The 14,460-nt window shown below is 45.7% G+C and overlaps 6 protein-coding genes across 6 annotated transcripts in view; 3 read left to right on the top strand and 3 right to left on the bottom strand.

Moving 5' to 3' along the window:
• The window catches only part of LOC131260616 (inactive peptidyl-prolyl cis-trans isomerase shutdown-like), a 113,118-nt gene that overhangs the window by 93,612 nt on the left and 5,046 nt on the right, over positions 1-14,460 (top strand). The gene's annotated exons all lie outside the window — the stretch shown is intronic.
• On the top strand, positions 2,778-6,572 carry LOC131265858 (uncharacterized). The gene is made up of 6 exons (XM_058268195.1): positions 2,778-3,203; positions 3,693-4,791; positions 4,978-5,113; positions 5,197-5,339; positions 5,410-5,992; positions 6,057-6,572. Exons 1-6 carry the CDS (start codon positions 2,778-2,780, stop codon positions 6,367-6,369), a joined length of 2,700 nt encoding a protein of 899 aa, XP_058124178.1. The 3' UTR covers positions 6,370-6,572.
• LOC131260627 (trypsin-3-like) lies at positions 7,093-8,041 on the bottom strand. The gene is made up of 4 exons (XM_058262398.1): positions 7,984-8,041; positions 7,771-7,927; positions 7,448-7,706; positions 7,093-7,377 (listed from the first exon to the last, which is right to left on the bottom strand). The coding sequence occupies exons 1-4, from the start codon at positions 8,039-8,041 to the stop codon at positions 7,093-7,095; spliced, it is 759 nt and encodes a 252-aa protein (XP_058118381.1).
• On the bottom strand, positions 9,263-10,266 carry LOC131265850 (astacin-like). The gene is made up of 4 exons (XM_058268185.1): positions 10,182-10,266; positions 9,919-10,089; positions 9,748-9,854; positions 9,263-9,679 (listed from the first exon to the last, which is right to left on the bottom strand). The coding sequence occupies exons 1-4, from the start codon at positions 10,264-10,266 to the stop codon at positions 9,263-9,265; spliced, it is 780 nt and encodes a 259-aa protein (XP_058124168.1).
• Positions 11,722-12,754, bottom strand: LOC131265841 (zinc metalloproteinase nas-14-like). Its single transcript, XM_058268174.1, has 4 exons — positions 12,670-12,754; positions 12,397-12,573; positions 12,217-12,323; positions 11,722-12,141 (listed from the first exon to the last, which is right to left on the bottom strand). Exons 1-4 carry the CDS (start codon positions 12,752-12,754, stop codon positions 11,722-11,724), a joined length of 789 nt encoding a protein of 262 aa, XP_058124157.1.
• On the top strand, positions 13,552-14,456 carry LOC131265832 (astacin-like metalloendopeptidase). The gene is made up of 3 exons (XM_058268164.1): positions 13,552-13,557; positions 13,617-13,827; positions 13,903-14,456. Exons 1-3 carry the CDS (start codon positions 13,552-13,554, stop codon positions 14,454-14,456), a joined length of 771 nt encoding a protein of 256 aa, XP_058124147.1.

Genomic DNA, 14,460 nt, shown 5'->3' with positions numbered 1-14,460 from the left:
CCGGGTTTTATTTCGGTGGGGGTTTTTGCCGAGTTGTAGGGTGAAAGGGTTTCCTGGAAAATGCAGTTAAGGGCAAGGGGAGAGGAAAAAAACAATGCTCATGGAGGCATACGATGCCCCCTCGGATAGGGGAACATATTTTCATTGCGCAGAATGTTCGGCGAGCCTATCCTGAAGTGAGGGAAGTTGTTCGTTGATTACTTTAATGTAGTATAAAATTGTATCAAATGAAAAATAATCGAAGCAAAATTTACGTTCTTTCCCCATTTAAATGTTGTGTAAAAAGAATAGAAAGGTATCTAATACGAATGGCAATTGTGCTACTTATGATTTTTCCGAACATGTTTGAAATGAACGCGCAGGAGACACTCTTTCCCTTTGGTGGAAAATGTATCCAACGAAATAAAATTATGCTGTTGTGAATGTAAAATTTCAAATTATAGCACATGCCTTAATCGATGAACGACATTCGAATTTAACTGTTGAAATTGTAAATAGAGAAAGTTGGTGAGGGAAGCTACCGTAATCGGAACGGAAGGAAAATAAAAAAACCATAACAACCGGATAAACTGCATTGTTCTCTATTCGCCATCGTGATTTTTCCTTTCTTAAGACTCGAACCATCTATTATGGCGCCTCGACCCATAGTTCATGCAAACTCCGCGCGCGTCGCTAGTGTAGAATGTTTTGAAAATTAACGGAATGCCACACGTGTGAAGGCATGATTGAATTTAACGTTGTTCTATATTTTTGTAAGCGTTGTTGGAGTTTGAATTAGTTGGTTATTAATGAGAAAAAAACATTTGACATAAATTATTTCGACCCGAGAGAGAGTGAGAGAGCAATGTAAAGGGACATTTAGTATCTGCATGTGACGATCCAATAACCTGACTTACAGAGCGTTTTTAGAAAAATCACAACAATTAGCATACCGTCGTATGGTGAACTCAACTCTGATTATATTGTCAGCCCTTGGTGCATACCTGCTGGCGTTAAATTTTCTCACCTCAATTAGTTGAAGCTTCCAGCGATTTTTGACGTGATAAGATAAGAAAGCTCATTCCCCTCACATTCGGGAATGAATGAGTTTGTGTCTGTGTAAGAGATAAGGTTCTTTTCGATACCATAACGGTGGGTGTTGTATTAAAAAACATGCAGTTAAGTACCACCACCCGCCGTGAACGGTTGTGTTTTAGTTCGGTTACGGATTATGTCCACTGGTGTTTGATATAGGTGAGCCGGTATAAAAATAGCCTTGGCGTATCTGCTACCTACATACTTATAGTGATTAAGAAACGCACCGGCAAGGTGAGCCAAGGGAACAACCTACATTGGAAGCATTCGTTGGGATTAAAGATATGGTGGATCTTGTGGCATTCGTTGCGGAGCATTTACGTTTATCTAGTTCGCTCAAGTTGCGTAGAAGCAGTCTAGGGTTCACGTATCGAACCGCTTTATCAGCTTATCAGCTTCGCGAGTGATAAGATAGCCAATACAAACACGTTGCGAGTTTGGATGACAAGTTTAGCAATACTTGGGATACGATTTAAAGGCAAACGAGGACTCGTAGTCTTTGAGCAATCGATACGTTTGATATAAAGAAGTATTACCATATAGCCGTTTAGAACTGTGAACATGCTTGTTTTGGGTGAGTGAAAGTGGTAAAGACGGATTACTTCCTGTTCGTGGCGATGGTTGTCTGCGATACCTGCATACAGGAATGTTTGAACTGCACATAAACCGTTTGATCATAATATGCAACTGATTGATGAACTCAGAACTCGTTTAAAGCAACCCTTGCGAAAGCTGATAATGGTACGCTGGATCGTTAAGTTTTATCGCTTGCAGCGGTATCAAGTGCGAGTTGTACACCACTCAATCGTGCACTTCGAGAACCACGCCCGGTGTCGGTTTGAAGAAGGTCCAGGAAGTGGTTCATTCATGTGGTTCTGTTATCGCCAAGCAAAGGACTATGATACAGGTGGTTTTTAACACGGCATATATCTGACTCACAAAAATAACATAACACAGCAAATAAGTTGGGTAATAAGTGCTATAAAAATGGTGCGTGTACGTGTAACTCCGAACTGGTGTCTTACTTTCCTCGAAAAACCTAATTGCATTTAATTGAATCCTACGGCCAAACTTTAGGATACTTTAAAGAAACTAGTCCTGAACTATGTGTTTTATCTTTGATAGCATCGAATCATGAGTCATCGATGAGACTAGAGGATAGGCCTGATAATTACTCTGATTATGATTGTAAAATCAGAGTGATTCATTCGGACGATAATAACTTACCCATAGGCAAAGGTTATTCATATGACTCTTTGTTGTTCGAGACGTTCGTGCCTATGACGGTCGTCATGTGCCGTGAGGGCTAGACTCGATTTCTGTGCCGGGAATGGATCAAGGAAAAAAAGTACTGAAAAAAAACACTCGACAGGTGAATTTGCAGCAGGTGAAACATCGCCCAGTTCCCGGTATCGGACCATTTATCGCAGGGGTCTAGAGGGTCTTATCTTATCAACTGCGCAGCGTTGAGCTTACGAAAGGCAAAATTCCACCTTGGCAGGACGGGTTGGGCAAATGAAGTATTTCAAAAAGAAAAAAACAGAAACACCGTTGTCAATCGTGGTGTCCCTTCAATACATGAAAAAACAGTGTAACAGGTTATGGTCGGCATGGTTTTGAAACATGTTTAGGTATTTATAGATGTATTTACAAATACGCACTTTATTTGTTTTGCATTCCAGAAAGCGCATCACTAAGAAAGAATGAAACAATTGGTGTCGTGCCTGTTGGCGCTGGCACTCCCGGTCCTGCTGGGACTGGGCGTGGTGAGCGCCCAGGAGAACGTCCTCACACGGGTCGCGCCATCCATGATGGAGTGCTACGAGGACCCGGCCACCTTCGAGCGCGACAATCGGCTCCCGATGACAATGAATATGCTGATCGAACTGGTGCGTAAGGTCGAGGACACGCCCGGCTTTCAGCAGGACATTCGCCAGCTGTCCATCAGCATCCTGCACCGTTTCCGCCAGGATGGAATCGTGCGGGCGACAGGTGTGACCAACATGCCCGGAGTGATCCCGTTCAGTCCGGCCGAGTTCCAGTTCACCAAGCATCGGGTGCTGTTCTCGCGCCTGCTACCTGGTAACGCGGTCAACTTCCCCAACGCAACTCTCAGCACTGCCGAGCGGGTAAGTCTGGTGTCTTTTTGGTGTCTATGGGCAGATCGAAAGTCATACCGCCTTTTTAGTATTGTCAAAGATTCGTGTGATCATTATGATTTCACAATATTATCAGTCATATGACTTATCAAATGACGTCATCTGATTGAGAATGCAAAACACAACATTCAACATTCAACAACAATTTGGGTACAGCTTCTAATTCTTAGGTTCTTTTGAATTAAAATCCAATAATTAACTTTTGTATTTACTCAAGAGAATGAAGTGATCTCTCTTTTAGATATACAATTTAACGTCGATTTAAAGATGGTAAACTATAGATGGTCTTTATACGGCAGACACCCAGAACTATTAAAGTTTGAAGTTAAACTGAACAAACAAACGATTATAATTTCACTTTGAAAATGATACTAATGATTATGTTCAGTTCCTCAACTTGTTCTAATCCTCTAGAAGACTTTGTTCTGATTGCTACTTTTCCTTTCCTCCCGTTTATAGTGCGCACTGCACTTTATGCTTTCCAACTCGATCGACCGACGAGTGCGAGGCGATGAGAATATCCGCTGTTCGCAACTCTCCCAGTACCGGGCAGCCCGCATACCGCGCGAGGTGGACTTCAAGGACCGCAGCAAGCTGCGTACGAACTATCTGGGCGATAACGAGATGCTGGCGCAGCCGGAAATGGACCGCATCCGCAAGCAGATCAAAAAGTTCAAGAAGTCCGCACGGCTCGAGATGGACCCAGACGGGGAGGAACTGGCGGACGGAGAGGAACCACAGGAGGCACCCGAAGTGGAGGGAAGGGCGGATCCGGAGGATGCCCCAGAAATTGATGCTGCCGCAGCCGAAGAGGAAGCGGGAGAACCACTGGAGGAGGACGGAGCGGCCGGTGAACTGGGCGACGTGTCGCTGGTGGACATCGCCTCGAACGCGATCAGTGCGTGTCCGGTGGAGAACGGAGTGGTGTACACGCCTTGGGGCTCCGTCATGGCTGGCACGGTAATGGCTGGAATTGCGGCTGGTCTAGAACCGCAAACGGTGCAGCTGCGTGACCTCGTAGCCCCCCGAGCAGGCGAGTACCGTAGTCGTCAGCAGGCACAACCGATGCGCGTCGACAACCGGTGGGCAGCGACTCTGGCTGGGGACCTAGCCGAGGTAAGCCTGCTGCATGTACCCTCGCAGGCGAACAATGTGCAGGTGGGAGCGGCCGGTGCCTGGAACCGTACCGTTGCTCCACGCTGGTACTTCCTGAGCCAACGTGAACACCTGCAGATGACTGACACGGAGATCCGGGCCGGTATCGACGGTCTGCTGCTGGCGACCAACGTCGCTGAATGGCGTAGTCGAGCGAATGGACTTAGGCTTAGTCAGCTGTTGGATATGTACTACTCGCACCGAGGTGTCTTCAACGATACGGTGCGGTCCTGCAACCGACGGGATCTATTCACGACCGTGGCACCAATGCAGCAGATGCGCGATCAGACGGTCGCCTTCAGTACCGTGTTGGATAAGGAGATGCAGATGCCGTTCACTGTCACCCAGTCGGCGATCGTCAACTTTGCTGATCGCTCCACCGATGCACTTGCCAACTACATTCGTAAGTACCGCAGGATCCTTTATGGGTTTTTGACTTAGAAATCATCACCGTATTTGGTCAGGGTCTGAGCAGCACCTAATATTTGCTACGTGAATTTGACGTAAAGAACCTCTTATTTGTAATTTAAACGCTTTAAATCAATGGCATTTGGTTGAGAACTAATGTGAACTAACTTTCTTTAAACAGCAACGGCGTTGAATGACCTCTCCTGCGACGCTACGGCAATCGTCATGAACGATCCCACCGTTTGGCGAACGGCTTCTGATCTTTACATCTTCGTCGATGCCGCATGGCCCTACCGAGATGCGTACTCTGTCGTTTCGTAAGTGTTAAATAATGTAAAATACTTATTCGCTAGAAAAGTTCTGAAGAGTTTAACTATTTTCAATTGTATGCCTTCCACAGTCACATCCTTGACTCGGTTGACGTAGGACGATTTGGCACGACATACACCATACTGAATGCCCGCGATGGAAGCGTTGTAGTAAACACTACCCAGTTTCTTGCGGACTTCCATTTGACCTACACACCCCAGCTGCACGAGTCATGTAAGTTTTGATTTGTTTGTATGGTAGAGAAATGGCTTACCTTTCGACATTCCTTCCATTCGCGTTGCAGTGCCCACGGGTTTCAACCTGCCGAATGTGTTCCGCCGCTTGCGCAACGAAACCAACACGCTGATGAGCGAGGAACGGCGCAACAACAGCCTTAGTGGACGTTCCAAGATCGCCCTTACGATCGTACACATGGACCGGGTCAGCGAGGGAGACACGAACTTTGCCATCCAGCATCTTCAGATCTTCCGCGAGGAGGTTCCGGACCTACGCTTCCTCTACCTTGCGGCCGGCGATCAAGGTCGGTTCAACCGATTCGTGCGCGACGAACGCCGTGACGTGTTCGCACTGCGTGAGCTAGATTCTGGTGCCGTTATCGACACGGTCCGGGTGCAGCTCAATCCGGTCATTATTCGGATACTGGAGGAGCCCAGACGGGTGGTTAATCCTCGATGCGGACACGACTGGAACCAAGAGAACTGGGGCTCGAACTCCATGAACCAGTTCGTGGAGCCGCGTGGAGTCAACTTCTACCGGCTTCATCCAAACTACTTCTTCCGGGAGGGTAACAACCGCCGGCTACGCATTCAGGGACACGGTTTTGCCACACTCACTGTCTGCCACTCGCGATGGGTCGAGCGTCCAAGGTAGGTTCACGACAAAACTGCTCATCAGTTAGGTGTATCTCACTCATCTGCTTGCTTTTTGCAGGCTCAACACCACCGAAAACCGAGACTCGATCCAGTGTCGCACCATCAACACGGATGCCGTCGATATCGACCTCTCGAACGCGTGCAATGGCCACTCGGTCATCGGCACCTGTCCGCCGCTGTTCGTATCCGTCGAAGGACCCCAGACTCCTCCGGCGATTATACGCTGTTCTGAGCCGGAATGCCGCTTCCCGGATAATGCCCGGTTCGCGCTGGTCCTGGACAATATGGGATGCTTCAGTGGAGCCAGCAGGACAGTGAGCTCGCTGCTGATGGCCACCTTGGCCGCACTGCTGTTGCGTTTGTTTAAGTAATCCTAGGCTTCGAGTATTCACGGGACGCCTCGGGTGTCTTCCACCGTTTTCTGTTCTCCTGCTTAATAGTACTAAGTGCTTCCTGACACATTTTCCCCGTTCATAGCTATCCTCCAATGAAATGACAACTTAGTGTCTAAACTGACCAGAGCGTACTTTTGACGTGCAGTGAAGTAGAATCAATAATCCGATAAGATGACTAAAATAAACCATTTAAGACAAATCCTGTGCCAATTTATAACTTTTATTGCTCTTAAAAAACATTGCTGTCCGAAAAGCGGATTTGAAGCTACATAAAGGAGATAGAAGATAGAAGATATGTTTATGTAAAATTTGATTGATTGATTGATCCAAATAAAGGACATTCGGTAAACACCTTAAATGTATTGAAGTTTTGTTATGGCGCTTTATCAGTTGGTCCATTTCAAAATATATAAATTAACAGTTTGACATCAATTATATATCGACTGTGAATGGTATAGGAAAGTGCAGATCACGAAAAACATGGCCAATATGAACTTTATCAGCATCGGAAATGAACAGGAAAACATGAGTTAATGCTATTAGACAAATCAATACCAAGCGAGCTCGGATGGATGGCGTAGCTTAGGGTTTCTTTACTGTTCAAGAATGACACAACAGGATAGTTCTAGCAAAACGGTACCGAGATTAAGACGAATTTTCTAAACTCTGCTCTGAATGCTCATCCGCGGGGAATCCACTTTAGAGGCGCACTGTGATAAAGTCCAGGAATTCCGACACCCTCGTGTACACCGACGGATAGTTCTCGAAGGCACACCCGTAGCCCCACGAAACGATTCCGATCACCTGGTTCTGGTAGACCAGCGGACCACCGGAGTCTCCCTGGCAGGCATCCTTGCCTTTATGGCCGGCGCAGATATGGTATGGAAGAATCGGGGCGAAGTTCTGGTACGCCATGCCGCACCGGGAGTTGCTGACGATGGGGAGCGTGACCTGCTGCAGGTGATTGGTAGATGGTCCCTGGTACTAAGTAAAAGAAAGTAGACGGTTATTCGTTGGAGTATGTAAAATGCTAAGGATATTTTCTTCAACCTACGTAAAGAGAGCCCCAGCCGGAGACCGAAACATCGACACCATCGGCGATGGCGAAGCTACGTAGTGGCAAGTTGATTGGTTGTACGGAGGATCCTAGTTGCAAGTCGCTAGCCAGCTTCAGGACGGATATGTCCCACTCTAGCGTCCAGTCGTTATAGTCGGGATGGGAGTGGATCTCGGAAACCGCAACCAGTTGACCACCCTCGTTACGGTACGTTGAGCCTGCTCGCACTTCAAAGTCCGACGGTTCCAGCTCCGGGCTGTAATGGTCATCGATAATGCATGAAGAGCAAAGTTGTAGCCAAGTGCCATAGCAGTACTCACTAGTAGACACAGTGGGCTGCCGTAAGGATGGTTCTCGTGTTTAGGATGGCACCGCCACAGGTGTGCTTGTGCAGTCGACGAAGGGACACTAGGTAGGAATGGTTTTCGATCGTGGCATCACTGCCACCCACGATTCTGCCTTCGGATCTCCAAGGCACTGCAACAACACATGTCAGAGGTGGTTGACAAAATCCTTATAATCTGCACACTTACCAGCCGCCATGCAGCTGACCACCGTCAAACAGAACATCCCAACGAGTCGTAACTTCATCTTGCACTGCGTCCAACACACGAACCAACCAATCGGCCACCGTAACGGTCCGTTCTTTCGCACGGACGCAAAGATGTGCCTTTTATAAGGGTGCACTTTGCCGTGGTCGATCGACTTTGGCTGATACTGGTCAACAGGTGATAAGCAAATGAAATAAGTGTTTATTCGTGTAGTTGCGAACATACCGAACTGGACACGGGATGCGCTTTATCGGAAACTGTGCCCGTGAACGAGACACGACTTTACATGGCCAAGCGTATTCGAATTCGCCTTTGTTGATAAGATGATGACAATGGCAACCAAAAAGAAAAAAATATAACTTACATAAGCACACACCCTCCTCAAAAGTAGCCGGTGTCCAATAAGGTGGTAATCATGTACGTCTGAAAGGGTGGTTCCCTGGAATACGCTTTCACTGCATTCCGAAGCAATGCGAATCGGGAATACATGAAACTAAACATGTGTAACTTTTATCAGAGCACTAAAAATAGAAGCTTTTTTAATGGTCAAATATCATGCGGTTTTGTCAGACTTGATCTGCTATTGGAGTACAATATATAAGTACACCATTACACCATCACATTAATTTTATTTTATTGGAATGTGAAAATGGACTAAAAATTTTTAACTCGTTACTTAAAACTTAGTACATGCCTGAAATTTCAAAATTAGTTTATTTAAAACCTTCATTTATTCTAAATTGTGTTGCTTTGGAACCGGATAAAAACTGGCATAGAAGTGGAAATCATCCAAAATAAGACGTATGTCAATATAACTTATAGGTCTCTTATTTCATATCTTGAAACCATTCCACAACTGTTGATATTACGAATGTAAATAAAGGCTTGGGCGAATATCACTTGCTCCGCATGTAGTAGATAAAAAGTCAATGGAGGCGTACTAATTTAAGTATAAGGTAGATAAACAAACAGTCTAAGCTATAATAACTATAACTGTCAGGTGGTAAACAAATGATTAAAAATAGAATCAACAGAATATGCAATGCTCAACGTAAATGACTTCTAAAGAAAATTTATTGTATTTAAATTCTTACTTTAACCCAGCTAGAAATTGCAGAGACTGTGGGTTGTAGCTAATCTCTCGAAAACCTTATCCTTCCATAAATATTTTATACATTATTCGCTACAATGCTAATGGATGATTACATCCAACGATCATCATCACTCATTACCTCCGCTTCTACATTCTTTTGGTGAAATGTTAGTAGCAATTTGGATAGAGATAGTTGATCCGCTTAATATCTTTGTAGCTGAGTCCAACGCGTTGCCCGATAGTGACGTCTGACCGCTTGGGAATGATGGTAAGCTGCCTGTTGTCGACACTAAACGCGGTGTTGCTGTAATGCATGACACTGTCGTAGTCATACGGAATACCAAAGTCTTCGATGACATTGGAGCTGTAACGGTCGAAGTTGGAAGCCTTATCGGAGGGAATGGCGGCCCAGTTGATCTGCACGTAGAAGTCGCGATCCGAGGCACTCTGCATATGCACGAAGCCGAGCGCGTGCAGGAACTCGTGGATGATCGTTCCGCGGGACATGCAGCCGTTCGGTTGCAGGTTGACCGTTTGCATCTTTCCCCGGTGGCCCAGGGTTGCCCAGCAGCCACTGTATTCGCCCTGTTGAGGAGGAGCGATTATGTCAGCGGTCAAGCGGTTTGCTGAAGTGGAACAGATTCCTGGCTTACCGTTACAACGACATAGTCCACTTCAGTAGTTCGTGGGACAAACCGGACACAGCTCACTAGCTCGATTTGTTGCAGCGCGGATTTAATGCTGTTCTGCTGGACAGCAGCTATATAGAGATACTTAAGGGTTTTCAATCATTGACTACATACGAGGGTGCGAGGCAAGCTTACTGAATGCGGTGGTATCAATCTTGTATGGCACGATACTATTGGGCCACTTGTAGGATTCTCCGATGAGCGCCGTGTAGCCATACTTCACAGCATTCTCCTGCTCCGGTGATAGTACCATGTCGCCTTCGAAGTTACCGCCCACCTCTTCCAGTGGAGAGGCCAGTTCCATGTCTGGACAAACCGAAAGTTTTGCATTACACACCAAGAAATACAGCAGTACACCGCAACATTGACAACAAGAACTGCGTCGTCACTACTCTTACCAATTGGCGAGTCTCTCTTCACCGGAGATCCATGGGTTAGGGTCCCTATAGCGGCCACAAACACTGTGGCCCACAGTAACTTCATTCTGGAGTACGGGCTTTGCCGCTTTCGTGAGAGGGCAAAATTTACCACAGTTTCCTACAAATAAGATGACAAGCGTTCGGTAACCTTCCTGCACCGAATCTCGCCACACAGTGGCTCCGGGTCCGGTGTAGGGTTGAAGTTTTGTGCTTGCGCCGCGTAAAATCTGGCAAAGGCACGTTAACCATGTACTACCAATTTGCGTACATTTGCGTTTTACGATATGCATTCAACGCAAGTTTAGCTCAACCGAAATGTAAACAAAGAAAGGGCGTACCAAAACTGCCGATGATAAGATAAGTGCTGCCTCCAAAATGATGCAGCATTATCTGATTCTTCTGAGGTTCCGTATTTCTCTGAAAGCTGAACGAAAACACTTCTCGGTGGATGAATGCAGAACGGAAGTTGGCGAATGGAGATCTTATCTTTATGGCTGCGCCAAAGACATCGAATAGCAGGCGAATGGTGTTTTTCGGTAACAAGAAATGAATTCCAATTGCTGTACGTCAAGTTTTTTACTTAGCCAATTGCGTTAAACATCCTTAAAAATTGATGTACTTGTTACTTGACGCTTTGTTTCACTCAAATGTGTTCGATGTGAAGTTCCGGAAATGTACCTTTGTTTAATTGCTAATAAAAGCTGTTGTCAGTCATGAACATCTTTTCTCTGACAAAAAACATTGATTACTTCGAGGATTTGCACATAACGTCTTCTGCATGGACATGTTCAAACTTTCTCGAAAGACTCCAGAAGAAAAAGAATCCATAGTTTTACAATTTTTGTATATAACAACATGGTATCACACCAGACAACGGAAGAGGGTAGATAATAACAAAAGATAAATAGTCAGTTCTTATCGTCTGTGTCAATATTGGTTCAACACGTTATATTTCGGACATTGTGCATATTCGTTGTAAAACGCAAATCGCCAGGTGGAATAAAGTAAGGCCCTCTTTTTGAGCAAATAGATACCGCCATTGCCACAGCCACGGTGATAAGTGATCTTGTTACACTCTATACGACACATAATACAGTAGTCTGTACCTTACCATTCAAAAAGGAAGTATATCAACCGTATTTAGTTATTCACGATCTCCTAAAAGGATAGCTAAATCTGCTATTCTGTTGCATTTTGAACAATTCATTCACGCACTCTGTTGCTGTTTACAGTGATAATAGAGTACGTACCTTCTTGTATATATGAAAAGTATATGGTGGACCAACACTTTAAAGAGGTACATATAGCAATATCAATAGAAAAACTATAGTGCTTTTTGTGTTTGCAAAGCCTTTAGTTATGGATATGTTTATTCCTGTGATTGGAAATTCCATATGGTTAATATTATTCAGTGATTGGCCACTTGGCACCGCTACTCCATTATTTAGGGATTGAAATATTGTTAGAGTAGACTCTTAAACCATAGACCATAAATCCATTTCCTTTCTGATTTGAAGGATCATTTGTAGCAATTGGGGTAGCGATAGTTCAGCCGCTTTATATCCTTGTAGCTGAGTCCTACGCGTTGTCCGATTGTAACGCCTGGGACTTTGGGGATGATTGTCATCTCCCCATTCGCGGAGTACGTTTTCGGGCCGTAGTGCATGACGCTGTCGTAGTCGTACGGAATGCCGTAGTCTTCTACCTGCGTCGAGTTGCGGCGACTGAAATCTCGTAGGTTCTGTTGTGAAATGGCGCTCTCGTTGATTGTTACGAAGAAGTCTCGGTCGGAGGCGCTGTGCATGTGTACGAATCCTAGCGCATGCAAAAACTCGTGGATGATCGTCCCGCGTGAGAGGCAGCCGTTCGGTTGCAGGGACAATGTTTGCATGTTTCCACGACGGCCCACGGCCGACGAACAGCCAGAAGTGGCTGAGCCCTGCGCGGGTAAAGCGTTACAACAAGTTATCACAACGCCAATGAGACAAATGTGCTGGTTATGTTAAGGACTTACCGTCACAAATATATAATCCTTTTGCGTAGTTCTTCGAACAAATTGAAGACAGCTGACTAGCTCGATCTCTTGCAATGCAGATTCGATACTGTTGCGTTGAGTTAAGGCTGCACGGCGAAATGTAAATTAACTGTCAATTGTCATATGCAAACTCTGGTTCAATATCACTGCAGGACTTACAGTAAACGCTATTATCTAGGACGTACGGCACTACACCATTGGGCCACTTGTACGTTATGGAATCATCGATGATCGACGTATAGCCGTGTTTCACTGCGTCCTGTTGCTCAAGGCTTAGTACCATGTCTCCCTCGAAATTACCTCCTATCTCTTCAAATGGAGAAGCTAGTTCAATTTCTGCACCGGGATGAAATCCAAACACATAAAGACAAACGATGTTATAGTAAAACGGTGTGCATAAAAGAGTATAATTCTTCCGCAATATGTTCTTACCGACTGGAGAGTTTCTTTTAACCGGAGATCCAATATTCGGATCGGCGAAGAATGCCACACAAAGTAGGGCCCACAACTTGTTCATTTTAATACGTGTATACGTTAGCACACGAACCTAGGTATTCCGACTAGGTCACACTATGACTTCTCGGGGGATCCAGATAAAAATGTTTGCATCAGCAACTTCCTAGGAACGCAGCACCCCATTAAACATTTTACACCAATTCGCAGACATTTTCAATTTATAGCACGCTTCCGGTGAAAATTCTGCAAGATTATCTGTACACAATGACACGGTGTTCAGGAACGGTGTTTGATGATAAGATAACCACCGAAATTGTGATGAACTATCTGATTGTAACGATTTAAATTCATACTGCATCAGCTAGAACACTGTGTGGTGCCAGCTCCTGGGCGGTTTACTACGTTTATTTCTCCGAAAAAATTTCCCAGACACTCCTACCTGTAAAGGAGTCAAATTCTGGAAAATCGTAGCCCATGGATCGCAAAAACAACGAACGAGATTGTGCTATACAGTGCATCTGTTGTGAATAGGTATGTTGGCCACGGCTAAAGGTTTTCTTAGAAGAATCGAGATATGATGGTACGGAACTGTAGTTGGCTCATATCGCCGAGCTCTTTGTTGATATAAGCTGATATTTTGGCGTTCATAAATAACGCAAATCTCCCCTGCGAAAAAGTTATCACGCTCTTTATAGTGCCACCATTTTCGGGGTAAAAGATACCTCCGCAGCTGGACGGCGTTTAGTGACTGTCAAACATCGGGAGGATTTGTGCGCCGTGTCTGATAGCAATTTTTACTAAATCTTTTTGCACAGTGGAGCATCTGGCGTAGGACAAATACGGAAAACAAAAACCGAAATGAAGGTTAGTCTTGGATGAACACACGAGTTCAGATATTGTTATGATTTTGGATACATTTTTAGGCACTTCTGTTGTTGCTGTCATTGGGGCTGGTATTGCAAACTGGCCTAGCGAATGCAAAGCGTTATGAAGAGATCGGTGGACGCCATCAGGGAGACATAGTGTTAACTGATTCCCAGAAGGATGCCGAAGCTAATGGTGGAACCACGATCGTTCAGGATGCCTACAAGTGGGTGAAAGGAATCGTGCCCTACACAATAGATCGCGTGTTTAGTGAGTCCGATCGACGGTGCTGAACACTCACACTCAATACCTGTAACGTCTGATACCTTTGTGTTTGTGTTTCAGGCACTTCTCAGGTGGAGCAAATCCTGCTGGCAATGGAAGAGATTTCGAGCCGTAGCTGCGTACGGTTTGTGGAACACGCCAAACACAGGGAGTTCCTCAACATAACCGGTAGTCCGACCGGTTGCTGGGCCACGCTCGGTATGAACGTGCTGTCGAACCAGCTGAACCTGGATCCGGCAGGATGCCTGGGCACCGGTGAAATCGTCCATCAGCTGCTGCACGTGCTCGGACTGACGCATCCTCAGAGTCGCCCGGATCGTGACTTGTACGTGCTCGTGCAGCAGGATGCGGTCGATCCGACGCAAGCGCCAAACCTCCAGAAGTACCAACAGGGTGTGATCGAGGACTTTGGCATACCGTACGATTACGAGAGCATCCTGCACTGCCAGTCGGACGCGTTCGGGTCGCCGACAAGCGGTCGTTCTAGTGTGGTGCCACTGAACGATGTCGAGATCGGCCAACGGGAAGCTTTGAGCCTAAAGGATGTACGCAAGCTGAACAAGATGTACGATTATGAGTTCTGTGGAATCTGTGTGCGTGGCCATTGCCAATAGTAAC

This window comes from Anopheles coustani, chromosome 3 (genome assembly GCF_943734705.1).
Source record: "Anopheles coustani chromosome 3, idAnoCousDA_361_x.2, whole genome shotgun sequence".
Classification (NCBI taxonomy): Eukaryota; Metazoa; Arthropoda; class Insecta; order Diptera; family Culicidae; genus Anopheles; species Anopheles coustani.
The sequence above is the reverse complement of the archived record's forward strand: the minus strand, read 5'-3'. Positions and strand labels throughout refer to the sequence as shown.